The sequence below is a fragment of the Ambystoma mexicanum genome, chromosome 6p (genome assembly GCF_040938575.1).
Source record: "Ambystoma mexicanum isolate Mex_15411 chromosome 6p, UKY_AmexF1_1, whole genome shotgun sequence".
Classification (NCBI taxonomy): domain Eukaryota; kingdom Metazoa; phylum Chordata; class Amphibia; order Caudata; family Ambystomatidae; genus Ambystoma; species Ambystoma mexicanum.
Genome location: NC_090935.1, coordinates 880,422,040 through 880,437,231, shown reverse-complemented (window position 1 = coordinate 880,437,231; position 15,192 = coordinate 880,422,040). Strand labels below are relative to the sequence as shown.

Here is a 15,192-nt window from a genome sequence, read left to right as displayed (position 1 = left end):
TTGTAACCGGAAGGTTTTGGAGTCAACATATCTGTTGTAAAAGTGAACATTTATCAAGTGCATCAGAGGAAATTCTGATGCATCGAAGATAGTTCCCAAGCATGCAGAAAAAAGAAATGGCGGTCACAGAGCTCTGTGCGGCCTATTTGTACTGACGCCAACATCACATCAGTCTAGACAACAAAGAGTGCCAAGTAACCTCGACCCCAAGAATCGAGATCTGTTGCAACAAGAATAAAACATCCTAGATGAGGAATTTGTGAGGACACAAAAGGCAGATTGGCAAGCATGCAAATATTCTGAGTAGGAGTTCACATGTGAAAAAGGAAGAAAGCAAAATTGAGTAGAGTCACCTGTAATAGAAATAAATAGAGTGAGGGGGTTGAGGTGGAGGAGGGTCTGAACCATAAAAGAGATCAAGAACTGATGCAGCCATTGTGCCTCTATGAATGTCTGATGATGAAGCAAAAGTCAAGATCTAGAAAGCAGTGAAAACATTTAGATTAAAAGCTTGACTTAGAAATTTACCTTGATCACATCAAGATTCAAGAGGTTTTTCCACCTGGACTCTGGTAATGATGACAGAGTCACTAGTTGTTCTTCCAGTTGCTCAGGCGACTCATATTCAATCATGTCATCAGAGGTGTCTTCAGAATCTTCTATAGTGATCACATCTTGGATGAGAAAAGAACAAAAATTAATGATCACAAAAAGAATAATTCCCTTGTGTAAGTGGAACATAGCTTCAGTTTATGTGAATGGACGAATGATCTAAGTTTCCAAGCCACAATTTAGTTGAATAATGCAGCGCACACAGAGGAATACCACCTAACTTCAATATTCCCACATGCAGGAGAACTGCTGATGGCTTGGTGGGCTACTTAACCAGTGTGACATTAAAATGTTTTCTATGGCAAGGCCACAACAGAGTTCACAATGCACAAACACCAGAGTCTTTTAGGTCTTAGTTTCTGAAGGTTTGTCTCTGTTCCAATCATCGCTTTGGTATTGTTAGAGGTATTTTTCTTAGCCTATCTTTCTAGGGCCACAAATTGATCAACTTGCCTAGCTCTCCAAGTGGCAGTATGGCCAGATCAGCTGCAGCAACCCTCCGGAAGATATGTGTTGGTTTAAAGGCATAGTACATATTTTTGGGAAGGCCCACACACTACATCTATAAAAACATTCTTCATAAAAAAGTGCTGCATAGGAATTAACTACAATATTACTTTTAAGCATAACATTTTAGCATACAACTAAAAAATAAAACTCAGACTAATGATCATACAGGCCACAGAACGCACTTGAAACGCAAACAGTATTGTCCTATGGCCCACAAAGGAAGTCAATAGCCCAATGTTATTCAAAAGGCCTTCAGATGGACAAGGGGAACCCCCCCACCAAGAACGTTTGGCTACATAGTTTCCCTCACCCCTCTGCAGCTCAGAGTGATGTCACCAGCAGGGAAGATTGTGGTTCACATCGGAATGGGCAATCTCAGCACAGGTGCCCAAAAGCCACAGAGGAACAAAACAAGCAAAATAGTTAAGGATACTCAGCAGGAGATCCCAATGAAGATGGTGGCTCAGAACCCATCAGGTTTGGAGCATGCAGACAAAGCCTCAGTAGCAGGAGAGGTTGCTGCAGTCTGCTGGAGGTGCATAACCTAGCACGGTAACCCTACAGAATCAGAGAAGCAGCAACACCAGTTCCAGCAGCATTGAGGGAACTCTGAGAAGATGAGGTGGTGACAAATTGCTGAGTTGCTTGCAGTGTGGAGTACTTGGAGCAGCAGAAGGGAAGGTTATGGTTGTTGGCGCCTGAAAACACGGATCCTGGCAGACCAGCCCAAGGAGCCCAGCAGAGGTTGGAGGGACCGCCTGAAGATGCGAAGTTTAAGAAACAGAAGCTCCTGAAAATGAGATTGTTGTTAAAGCAATAGTGACCATAGCTAGAGTTCATAGCTTGCAGTTTGAAAACTATGCAGCAGGGCATGGCAATCGCTAATGGTAGCAGAGTCACACTACACAAACTGTAGTGGAACGGGTCTAGCAAAGGCAACAGACAAGATGGGAAACCAGGAGGATGTGGTGCTCGGTTTCAGACATCAAGCAGCACTAGCGAATCATGCAAGTTGCAGTCTCACAGAAACACTTCCTGAAGATTAGATGTCCCTACCAGGTCAAGGAAAAGGAATAAAAGACGCATCTCCTCCTGGTCAGGGGAGGCACAGCTTGACAGTCTGGTTTACAAGAGTTGACATAATGCTGCCATCTTCATCCTTGGGTCAGTTACACCTATGTGCATCAGGATCAAATCCCAGCAGTTACTCTGCCAGGTAGAGAGTGTCATCTTTTATGTCAAACCAGAGGATAAACCTAACCGAAAACCATACAAACATGCTCCATTCAAACATTTGGTGGCCAGCCAATTACTGCTTGCCACCACACACCAAATTTCAAAGGCATATTCACAGGCAATCCAAAGGGATGTAGATTCCTTTAGAGTCCCAGACAGCCATCCATTTCCAGGCACTCAAAAGCATGCCCTCGTGCTCCTGGCTGGAGCTCACAAGAGAAAATTACTATACATGGTATTTTGCCATAAGGAACTAGTTACTTAACTAACTCCTGTTCTCCAGCATGGATTCACATGCTCATGAATATTCCATTTCAGGCTGGTAATCCTCTGTAAAAAGGAAGCAGTTTCGCTTTAGGATTGAAAATTGCTTGTATCCTAAACAATAGAAATTACAGGTAAGGAACTAGTTCCTTCTCCAGCATGGGGTCTTCAATGATTCACAAGCTCATGAATACAATTACACAACAGTACACAAACCACCACGGGAGGTGGCAAGGCTCAACAGAAGCAATACGCTTACCCCTGGAACAGACTCACCTCAAACAAATAGGCTGCTTAGCACCACTTGGACGTCCCGGGTTCTCCTCCCTGGAATCCCTGTTGACGCAGGTGAATCTCGTGAAGGTGTGGGTGGACCTCCACGTTGCAGCCCTATAGATGTGGAGCAGGGGCACACCGGAGAGAAACGCTGTCATAGCTGCAATGGCTCTAGTGAAGTGGGCTCTCAGCCGGCCTGGAAGTGGTCGGTTGGCAAGATGATGACAGTGCATGATACAGCCAGAGAGCCACCTGTATATGGAGGCCTTAGACAGAGACTTCCAGTGTCCCACTTGCCTAAAATTGATGAACAGCTGAGATGTCTTTCCAAAAATCCTTCATGCTGGCCACATAAATCTTCCAAGGCACAAGCAACTTCCAGCGAATGCAATGCCCTTTCAGCAGGAATGGAAGGGTTTGGAAAGAAGACTAGCAGAACCAAACGACTGTTCAGATAGAACTCCAAAGGAGCCTTTGCCATAAAGGTTGGATGGGTCCTCAGCAACATCTTTGAAGCATGGGAGGTCAAGTACGGTTGCTTGCAGTAGAGGGCCTGGATCTCCCGGATGCACCAAACCGAGGTGACGGCCCCCAGGAAAGCATCTTTCCATGAGAAACTTTGTAGTAGGGGACCCATGCATCAGTTCAAAAGGATGCCATATGAGCTTAGTCAAAACTACTTTGAGTTCCCAAGCTGAGGCAGGAGCCTTCACCAGCAGACCAGTCCTGAAGAGGCCTTTGAGGAACTCTCCTTGACAATCCTGTGCGACTACGGGAGGGCTTGCCTGGCACCCAGGTGTAGCGGCATATGGCAGCTAGATGAATCTTGGAGGGATTAGCTAGCCCAGCTATGGCCAACAAAAGCAGGTACGGGAGAAGCTGCAGAGCCGTTATCAACGGAGGCTTAATCTTCCGAGTCCTGCACCACACTGTGCAGCGCTTCCATTTGTGACTGTAACAAGACAACAGAAGCAGCTCTGGCCTTGGCCAGGATCTTATTGCACTCCAGTGTCAGGGAATAGTGCCCAAACTCTAGGGTTGCAGGAGCCAGGTCTGGAAGCGGAGGCAGCCAGATGGACGGGACCACGGACAGATGGAGAAGGTCTGTGTACCAGATCTGCCGCAGCCACGACAGCGCAATGAGGTTCATCCTGCAACGGCAGTGTGTGTTGATCACACCTAACAGGAGCAGAATCGGAGTGAAGGCGTACAGGAAGAGTCTATCCCACAGGAATGAGAACACATCCCCCAGACTGCTCTGCTGAGGATATCTGCTCGCAAATTCCAGACATTTGCAGTTGGCAACTGTCACGAAGATGGCGATCTGCGGATGACCCCATCTGCTGAAGATCCGAGACACTGGCACTTGTTGAAGTTCCCATTTGTGGCAGGACCGCAGCTGCCTGCTGAGCGAGTCTGTGATGGTGTTCTTGGTGCCTGCCAGGTAAAAAGGGGACAAGGAACATGTCCTGAAGAATGGGCCGATGCCAGAGGGATTGGCCTTCCAGGGAAAGAGTGGGGGAGCGCGACCCACCCTGTTCCCGGATGTAGAACACAGTGGTGATGTTTTCCATGAAGATCTGCGCCACCTTCCCCTGTAGCTAAGGCAGGGAGGACTTGAGGGCCCAGAAGATTGCCCTCAAGATGTTTATGTGCAAGTCCTTCTACTCCTGGAGCTAGAGGCCTCTGGTGTGAGACTGCCCTGTGTGGGCTCCAGGGAGGCGTCCGTTGTCTGGTATGGGGGAATATGAAAGGGGACTCATTGCGTGAGATACAGACACACCACCCACCACTGTAGAGCCTGCAAGCATGCCTGATTGAGGGCGATCTTGTCCGTCTAAGTGCCTGTGACCTGCTGCCACTTGGCATCTAGACATTCCAGAGCCTGCAAAAGGGGACCAGATGAATGCAGGAGGATATCATGCCCAACAGAGAATTGATGGACCAGAATTTTGCAATGGTCACTTGCTGACAGCCGCTGAACTTTCCCTAGGATGGCCTTCAGCCTCTCCTCCGAGGGGGTCGCCAGGCATGCAACCGCATTGAGACAGGTACCCAGGAAGAGCATTCTGTGATGGCACCACACAGGACTTCGGATAGTTGATGTAGAATCCGAGTGAAGTCAGAAGGTGTATGGTCTACACTGCCATTGGCCTGGTAGCAGCCCCTGTAGACTTCCAGGGTGGTGGAGCGGGAGGGCTGATGATCGGAGGTAGTGTATCCCTTGGAGGACCTGTAGACCTTTTTTTATGGGGAACGAAAGGACAACCTCTTCTGCTGCAGTGTCAACATAGAGCGCAATGTCTCTGTGTTGGTCTTGATAGCCTGGTGAGTCTCATCCACTGCCTTCCCAAACAGGCTGTCCCCATCAAAAGGCATGTCCATGACCTTGGACTGCACGTCCGCTCAAATGTTCGTGGCGTTCAGCCACCCTGGCAATGAAGGGCAACGCCATACACATCTGGCGGAACCCTGAGGCTGCTATGTTCACCGCCACAGTAACAGCGCGATACAAAGTCACCTCACCTTCCTGGAATAGGGCCAGCCTCTTGAGCTTCTTGTCATCAGGAAGGAAATCCAGTAGCGGACCGAGCTTGTACCAAAGCTCCCTGTCCTAACGAGACAGGATGGTGAGGGCATTGGCGGCCTTGATGGTGGAAGCTGCAGTGAAGATGATGCGCTTGCTAACCGCATATAGCTTCTTGCTCTCCTGGTCTGGGGACACCATGGACGCAGACAAAGGTAATTGTACAAGCGCTTCCTGGCGGCTAAAGAGACAGTACAGAGACGGCTGAGACCTGACACACCTGGGAGCTTAGTCTGGGACCCGGTACTGCTTCTCCAGCCTATCCTGCTTTGATGGACTGGTACTCTGATTCTTCATCAGGGCTAACCCTTCCTCCCAAACGTCATCCAGCAACGGAACAAACACCAGTCTTCCTTGAGGACTCATGTCTTTAAAAAAGGAAACCCTCCTTCTCCTCTGGCACGAGACTGAAGAGTTTGGATGTCTTTGAGAGGATGGCGTGGAAAGAGCCAATTTCATCTGGTGGCAAAGCCCGGGCGGGCTCATCAGCATCCAGAGGTTCCCCATCAGTAGGTACATAATCTTTGTACTTATCAGTATGAGTAGGCATGGTATCTGTGTCAGTGTCTGTGTGCACTGGCTCCTCCTCCACTGGAACCAGTGGCCCAAGTCCAGATCTGGTGTGACGGGCAGCGTCGGCCGATGCTTAGGTCTGGGAGAACTCCTGGTTGGTGGCCTGGGGGAACTTCGTGCCAGACCAGGCACAGGAGCAGCAGGTAGCCTCTGCTGAATTCCCACTAACAAAGTGTGCAAGATGGCGAGGATGTTCATTGACATGCCCCTTGGTGCTGACGGGTGTGCAAACGGCTTTGTATGGTTCCCGATACAGAGATCCTTCCTGGGACATGGGTCCCTGGCCCCCTCATGGTCCAAGCAGAAATCCACAGACCGATCATCCTCAGAACTGGAAGAGATCTTCTCAGTGAAATCACGGGCAATGAAGGAGACCCCCCCCCCCCATTTGTTGGTCTTGGCAGAAAATCAGATGGAGGCAGCAGTTCCCTCACTCTACCAGAGTCCTTTGGGAAGGAGGTGATGGGGGGGGGAGGGGAATCTGTAGAATGGGTGCCGCCGCCGATGAGGTCATAGTCAATATCACTGACGGAAGCCTTGGAGGTAAAGAGACACTTGGAGCCCTTGCGGTAGTGAAGGTTGAAACGAAGGGTGCTGCCGAACCTTTTGCCGACGGAGTGGACTTAGTTGGCGGGGGTCGTCGACGAGGAGACCATGGACAAAGCGATCAGACGATGCTGTAGTCATTGACGAAGAGGTTGTCAACAAGGTGGTGGTCTTGGCAGATGAGGATATTGTCGGCGAAGCCCGTGCCCCTGATGCTGACAGACGAGGAAGCCGCTGATGGGCCTCCTGCAAGTCTGTCCTTCGACTTGTCCTTCAAAGAAGACTTGTGTTTTGAAGCAGTTAGGAACTTCCTCACAGACGGAGGTAACCCACCAGCCGTTAGGCTAACCATCAACGGAGCAGGTGACATGGAGCCACCCCTCCCTGAAATCTATCCTGCAGCAACCTTCGAGGGAGCAGATGAAGCGTGATGCTTGGCCTTCTTTTTGATCCCTTCAGAAGGCGCATCTTCAAAGGACCTCGACCTCTTCTCAGAGAGAACCGCGTAGGAGGCCTTCCCCTGGTTGATCCACACCACTAACCCCTGGCAGCGATCCTGTTTGGTCTTCGATGAGAAGCCGTGGCAAATCTCGATGTAGATGTTGTTCGGACCACAGTATTCGCAGGCCCTGAAGAAGCTCCTCGGACATGGTTGTGAGAGTTAGGGCCCCAAGCCTGGGCCCGTCGAGTTCACGGATAGAAGATCCAATGAAGGAGAAACAATAATAATAATAATAATTAGGCATTTATATAGCGCTACGAACCCTCAGGTATCTGAGCGCTGCTTATTATTACCCGCGGTGTGTGGTGCTCATTTATCGACCTCGGAAGGATGAAAGGCTGAGTTTTGCCCCGCCGGGATTCGAACCTGCGTTAACAGGCTCTGCATGGATGTCAAAGCGAGCGCTCTACTCGCTGTGCCACTTGACCGGTGACGATCTTCACCAACAACGGGTCCCCGCTGCCGGTAGTCACAGTGTGATGGTAGACAAAGAAGAGATGGAAGAAAACCATTGAAACTTTCCAAAAAACTGCAGAAAATCCACTAATTTCGTGGAGCAAAGCACAAGGACTCCCAACACTAGAAATGTGTGGTAAAGATCTGACGATGGCCACCAGGAGTGGAGTTTAGGACGAGTGTGTCATTGGCTGGGGGGGCAGTATGACCCAAAGGACAATGATTGGCTATATAGGACACGAGCAGCTTTCAGACTAAATCGAAACTGCTTTCTTTTTACAGAGGATTCCCAGCCTGGCGACAGGGAATATTCAAGAGCATGTGAATCCATGCAAGAACCCATGCTGGAGAATGGGGACTATTCAGGCAGCAACCATATTAAATTATGCTGCTACCGTGGGAGGAGCCAACATTGTCAGACAGAGCAGACACTTGTGTGTAGGGCTCTGAGGAAGGGAAGCGGAACAAACCCCTCAATGGAGAGCTAACCCCCAAAATGCATAAACGAGGAGCCTAAGTGCAGATGACAAGCGCCTGCCCCCAACGCTAGCAGTTTGAGACTAGGAGTCCATGCCGGTGATTAGCGAGGGAGAAGAGGATGTGGGGAGTTGGATCCAAGAGCACCAGAGGAGAGAGTCTGAGCCTGGGCAAGACAGACGGCTGGGGCGAGGTGTGGTGGCAGTTTGATGAAGCGTGTCCACCCAGGGAGCCATGAGAAAGGACGAGCCCAAGCTAGTCACCAGGTGTGATCTGCTCTCCACAGTAAGCAAGCGACTTTGCAGCGCGATAGCCGGAGAACTGCAACGACCCGGCCCAACTCTGCCTCCTGCGGTCTGAATATGAACAGTGAGTGCTGATGAGATAAGTACCCATCGAGGGGCAGAGGGGGAATGAAGATTGTGGGGGCTGGGGAGGAAACGATGACCGCCAACTTTGTCAATACCAGGGAGCATTGGCTCTGATGCCAGCACAAAACATGCATCAGAGAGGAAGCATAATTACATAGAAACCCACTATAGAAGCAAAAACACACGTGAAATGTGATAGAGGCGTAGAGGGGGACACAATGGGCGGCATTGGCCCGAGGAGAACAGACAGTAAGCTTTAAGTTACTTACCTGTAACTATTGTTCTCCAGCATGTGCCTGGCATGGATTCACATGCTCATGAATATTCACAGTCGTCAGGTAAAAGAAAAAAACTTTCATTTTTGCTTTAAAACTGCATTTCTCCTCTGGGTCATACTGCCCCCAACCAATGATAGTCCTCTCCCTAAGCCCCTCCTCTGGAAGCCATCTTCAGATTTGGTAAGCACGCAAAGTGGCAGTATGACCAAGAAGAGCTGCAGAGGGGCCAGAGGGAGGGTTCGCATTTGAATCCATGCCAGACCCATGCTGGATAAAATAGTTACAGGTAAGCAACTTAAACCTTCTCCAGCATGGAGTTTGACCTGGATTCACACGCTCATGAATAACAAATACATAGCAGTACAACATTAGACAACCACAGGAGGTGGCAAGGCCCAACAGAAGCAATTAACTCTTAACACTGGAATAGACTCACCTCAAGCGAACAGGTTGTGTAGTACAGCTTTGTTGACTATAATCTGGAATCGCTGTCGACGCAGTAGAACTTAGTGAAGGTGTGTGTGGACCTCCACGTAGCAGCCCTGCAGAATTCCAGCCGGGGTGCACCAGACAAGAACGCTGTTGTCGCAGCAATCAATCTAATGGAGTGGGCTCTCGGACGCCGTGCAGGGCGGTCGGTTCGCCACCCGATGACAGTGCATTATGCAGCCGGAAAGCAACCTTGAAATGGAAGCCTTGGACAAGGCCTTCCCATGGTTCACAGGAACAAAGTTCACGAATAGTTGTGAAGTCTTCTGAAAACTCTTTGTGCGTGTCACGTATAACTTCAGGGCACGGGCAACGTCCAGCTTAGGGAAGAAAGATGGTAACACCAAAGGCTTGTTGTGGTGGAATTCCGATGGAACCTTCGGCATGAAAGAGGGGTGCGTACGCAGTAACACCCTTGATTTGTGGAGAGTTTGATACGGTTGCTTGCAGAATAGGGCCTGGATCTCAGCTACGCATCTGGCTGAGGTGATGGCCACAAGGAATGGCGCCTTCCACGAGAGAAACTTGAGTGGGGACTAATTCATAGGCTCGAAGGCCCCTTCCCCTTGCCCCCCCCCCCCCCATGAGCCGCGTCAGAACCACGTTGAGTTCCCACGTCGGGGCAGAAGCCTTCACTGGTGGGAAAGATCGGAAAAGTCCTTTGAGAAATGCCTTGATGAGTCTGGGACCTCAGCGAGGATCGTCATGGGGATCTGGTGTAGCGGGAGGGTGTCTAGTCAAAGGATCGAAAAAAAGGGTCGACAGGACAAAGGATCGACACCAAAGGGTCGACAGGACAAAGGATCGAATTTTTTTTTAATTATATATTTTTTGTGGTTTTCATATAGGTAAAAAAATGATTTTTAGTTAAAAAACGGGGGTTGGGGGACCCTCCTCCCCCAAAAAAAATATTCGGTCCTTTGGTGTCGATCCTTTGGCCATTCGACCCTTTGGTTGTCGATCCTTTGACCTACAACCTAGCGGGAGATTGCCGCCACATGCACCTTGATGGAGGCGTGCGCCAGACCAGCCTTTGCCAAGCATAGCAAGTATGGAAGGACCTGTGGAGCCGTGACCCTCAGAGGGTAATAGTCTGCGACCAGCATCACGTAGCAAAACACTTCCACTTATGGCCATAGCACTTTAAGGTTGACGACACCCTGGCCTTGGCGAGGACCTCCCTGCAGTTCGCTGGCAACTCTTAACCTCCAAACTCTAAGGCTGCAGGAGCCAAGCCCTCAGGTTCACATTTAATGGGCGTTTGTTCAGATCTGTGTGTTTGCCACATGTATTTCGAGCCATGAGGGCAGGCAGAACTTGGAGTGGTCAAGCAGATTTTTCAGCGCTTTTGGTATGGACATAGAGAAGTGTTGATGAAGATGGTAAATAAAAGATGTGTGGGAAATGCCTGCATTCAGAGCTGTGCTGGGGTAGGTGTGCTTTCAAAGATTAAAGGTTAAGCATGCAATCACAGCTATGTGAGGCAGGCAGACTAGAATTCAGACCTCCGGTACAGATGTTTATTTAAAGCTAGGTGTGCCTTTATAGCGCAGACGATACTGTGTGCATTCAGAACTGTGTGGGTCAGGTACACGTTTGGAACTCTTCATGAACGTGCAAGGCTGGTGTTCTCTGCAGCACTTTCGGTAAATTGCGATTACTATGCAAGTTATCAAAAATGCTGCCGAGACTGCAATCCGCCTGTTATCACAGAAAACAGGCGGATTGCAGACAGTGCACTGCTGTGCCCTGCGCTGAAACCCAGGCCCACTTCAGAATAGGCGTGGTGCCTGGGCGTTAGGAAAAGGCGCTGTTTAGCACACTGCGCCTGGTTCAGAATGGGGCCTGACAGCTTCAGAAAAGGTGTTAATTACCGAAAATGGCAGTAACTGCTCCTCTGACATTTTCGGTAATTAACACCTTGTTGAGAATCCGTTGAAGTGAAGCTTTGCTTGAGGGTTAGAGGAGAATGAGTAAACTCCAGGTCGAAATGAAATCGATTTGTGCAATGGCCCAAAGATACCTCTAAGGAAGAAAGTGCTCTTTTGCTCACTTTGGTATCTCCATTCCACTTTTGGCACGTTCTGTGATGCCGTGCCTGGTTTTTCCCCTGGTGAGTTCTTTTATAAGGGAACACAGTGCACCTGTTAGGATTGGGTGGAAAGCAACTTGGCAACATCCAATTGGGGAAAGCATTACTTACTGTGGGTATTCTGGTGCCACTCCTCTACATTGACACTGTGAAATGGTCCTTTGATGGTGGACTGCTCAATTCAGGTTCATTATTTTGGAGAAGTGGAACCAGGATGGCTGTGGGATTACACCATACTCCCCCCCCCCCCACCCCTTCCTCCCTTACAGCGCACACCGCCCCCCCCCCCAGCTTTTTGGGCAAGGTTGACTCGACCTGCATGACACACAGCCATGGCCGGACAGGATACATATGACACAGTGCCTGGGCTTCACTGTTAAAAAAGGACCTGCAATAAATAACATGAAGCATTTCTTTCTTACCACCTGCATTCATATGCATGCTTTTCTAGCCTATTGGAAGTGTGATGTGGGTTTGGTACTTGCAAGCCAAAGGAGGATTGTGAGGGTAGGGAGTGCCAGGAGTGTGTTGTCAACAGCACTTTCGTTAAATGCGAAATTCATGCTTTATTACGACAATGCTGCCGAGAACTTTAACACTGCCCGTAAACTTGGAAAACTGACGGATTACAAGCAGTTCATGACACACTTGTGTCGTGCTCTGTGCTGACGCCCAGCCTAGGGCCACTTCAGAATAAGCATGGTACCTGGGCGTCAGGAAAAGGCGCAGTAAAGTGTGCTGTTTAGCATGCTCAGTGCACCCACATGACAATCGGGCCCCAAGTATCTTAAAATGGTCACATGAGGTCACTGAAGGTCACATGAAGATTCTCCAATGTGCCCTGGCCAAATCTCCAGTGAATTCTCTGGGTGCCTCACTCTTGAGGTCGAACAGTCCTCAACCAATAGGATGCAATCGAACTGGATCAGAGATGTGGGGTGGTGCGTTTAGCAATTAGGTCGCATATCCAGCTCGAGAATTACCACGTTTTGGAACGATAAAAAACAAAATCAAGCCAAAAGTTATACGATAGTCTAACAACTTTAACCAAAAATACTGTCTGAACAAATTCCTGAGGGTCTACCCGAGTGTTGAAGAGAGCCCAAACAACTGCACTTTAGATGCCACTGTTGACATGAAATATAATGCAAGTGCCTCCGCATTAACAGCTTCTGGGACAGAGGTTTACTGCTGTATGGCGTTACAGAACGTATGCTCGCTTATGTATTTTATGTAGCAACATGTTCCGAGTCGCTCACCATAAAGCAATTTGGCCACCAGAGGGCAATGTTTCCTCACCATTACATTTGCAAATGCCTCCATGATGTTTGTTCCTAAATGTTGCTTTTGCTAGAAGGATCCTTGACTTTTCGCTGAAGCATCGCCCCTTCTTACACAATATTTCTGTGATATTCTGCATAAAAAGATTAACTTCTGATGTGAATATATTTAAAAGACTGTCTAGATATCATGTACCCATCCCTCTATTCGGATAGCAAATGGGGCCCGATGCTAATGGTGTTGGGCCCACTGCACTGACAAATACATCTGTAAATGCCCACACAGCATTGGGCCTTGCCCCTCAGGCCCTACCCTGCCTACGCCTCTGCTCTCTCCCCCAGGGCAAAGACTGGGAAAGGCTCGCTACAGCAAGAGTCTTTCAAATCTTTCTCTTTTGAGAGCAGAGTTTTTACATTTAGGAATCATGAACAAGCAGCAATAAGAAAGAATATACTAGCAGAGGACAGGAGAATGCCCTGCGCATATCAGTACACCCCAATGACAAAGTCAAAGATTTAACTGACCTGCTTAGCTATTAGTGGCTCAAACCTCACAATGATTATCATCTCTCCGTGAAGCAGCAAAACATCCTCTGAATTGGGTTGAAAGATAGATCTAATGTGCCACAGGAAGGCAACATGGAAATTCAGTTTCCTACTCTCAGAGGAAGGAGGGTCGACAGCCCAATGGGTTAATGCACCTACCTCAGCCTCCTATGTGTAGCCTGCAGGCGCCACATTCAGTTGCTGGTGAGATGCTCATACAGGTTTGCTTGCTATGCAGGGGCCGGTGGTCACCTCGCAGCGCCTCGAGAAGGTGTCCTGTTTGAGTCCCCGTGCAAATATCTCATCAACCATGACCCGTAGATTACATGTTTTCCCCTTGTTTTTTCCAGTCAGTTGGGGCCAGAGAGACAAGCTTTTGTATGGGTGTTACCAAAGCCAGAGTGCAGAAAACAAAGGCACAACTGTTAGTAGGAATGCAGGTATGGAAAGGGCATTAGCTGTTGGCTGATTGCACAGGGCAATGCAAACCCACTTTCAATAAAAAAAGCTTTTTTTTAAAAAAGCATACACATCACATAATATAAAAATGCAGCACATCACATAATATAGAACGTATCTGATGTGCTGCATTTTATAGAGATCAGATTTGAATGTGTTCTGGCTCTGTGCGTCTCTCTGGTGTTGGTTATACAAATAAGTATAACCAACTAAGAATAAACACCAAAGAGACAAAGGAAACGGGTGCACAATGAAAATTAAAGCACCTGAGGGGAGAGTACAAAACAACAAATGCTCTGTGCAGTGTGCACAGTCCGCTTGCACCGTGGGGCAGATTAGACTCTAAGCCCACCAAGGTGGGAGCTCAGAGATCTAATCTTCCCTGTGTGATAGAGCACTGTGCACAATGAGTATATGGAAGATTAGATCACAGGCTTGGCAAGGAGCTGCTCCGCCCTCGCGGGCGCTTTTTTTTTTTGGGTTTGGGGGCTCACTCTGGCCGGATCCCGAGATCCGGCTACACATATGGTGCCAGATCCCAGATCCGACAAGAGCCGACCAAATGACCAGCGCTGACACCTATTCATCCAACTTACACATTGATACATGACTTATCCTGATTTATTTTCTTTTATATAGTATGAGGACGAGATTTTTTCTTTTGCATAATGAAATCCTTAACCCCAATGTCATAAACGTATCAAGATTTGCATCAGCAAGTTGTAAACACCCAAAGTAATTGGTTAAAACATGAGATTATGTTGTAAAATGTCTACAGGAGCAAAGCACAGACAAATGTAAATGCCCTGCATACATTGGATGAAACTGGCAGATTTACCAGTCGGGCAAGGGAGAAATGCCCACAGGCCACGCTTGCTCTGCCCCTCTCACATCTAAGAAACAGCCAGGACTGCAGCTGGCCTTCCTATGAAGACTTATCTTAACCTATCTCACTATCAAACCATTTACAACGGGAAGTGAATAATGATGGGAATAGGTAACTGCCAAGGACCATTGCTGTGAGACTTTTTTCTTGCAATTATGTTTTTAATAAGCGATTTGAATGAGATTTTTGGGTGATTAGAAATTATGGGCGTGCAGGGCCATTTGTGTCAAACAATGAACTTGTCACGCATTGCATTTCACTGTCTGGGGAAGATTTGTTTTTAGTTTCTTATTAACTTGCATGGAACGTTTAGGCTTCCGTTAGCTGTGGGGAAACAGAAGCTGCAATCATAGGGGCTCAGTTTCCAAGTCATGTGGAGTGGAAAAACTGGCAGTAAAGGTTTTTACTACAACTTTTTATGCCTGCTGGATTTTGTACTATTTGATAGATGAAGTTGGCGAGCATGCTCATCCAGGTCCTCCAGCCAAATCCACTTAATTTTCACCAGTATGTATTTTTGTGCTGGCGGAAAACCAGTAGATACATAGAAACCACCTGACGTTTACACATGGTAAAAGCAGACTGCTTCCAAGGAATCCATTATAGATGAATCCCACAATTGCTAATTGTGAGAGCCACTTACACTTTTCCAGACACGTAGTGGAAAAGTAACGAGTGAAGGCTGTTTCGCATGTGTTTTACCATTTCTTTTCTATTACGTGGTGGAAACAATTAAAATTGTAACAAAGGGA

The 15,192-nt window shown here is 48.2% G+C and overlaps 1 protein-coding gene across 1 annotated transcript in view; it reads right to left on the bottom strand.

The window, feature by feature from the left end:
• The window catches only part of WDR36 (WD repeat domain 36), an 804,166-nt gene that overhangs the window by 133,133 nt on the left and 655,841 nt on the right, over positions 1-15,192 (bottom strand). Inside the window, exon 19 of the mRNA XM_069625487.1 lies at positions 529-674. Within this exon, the coding sequence (XP_069481588.1) occupies positions 529-674 (146 nt within the window). The remainder of the gene's footprint in view (positions 1-528; positions 675-15,192) is intronic.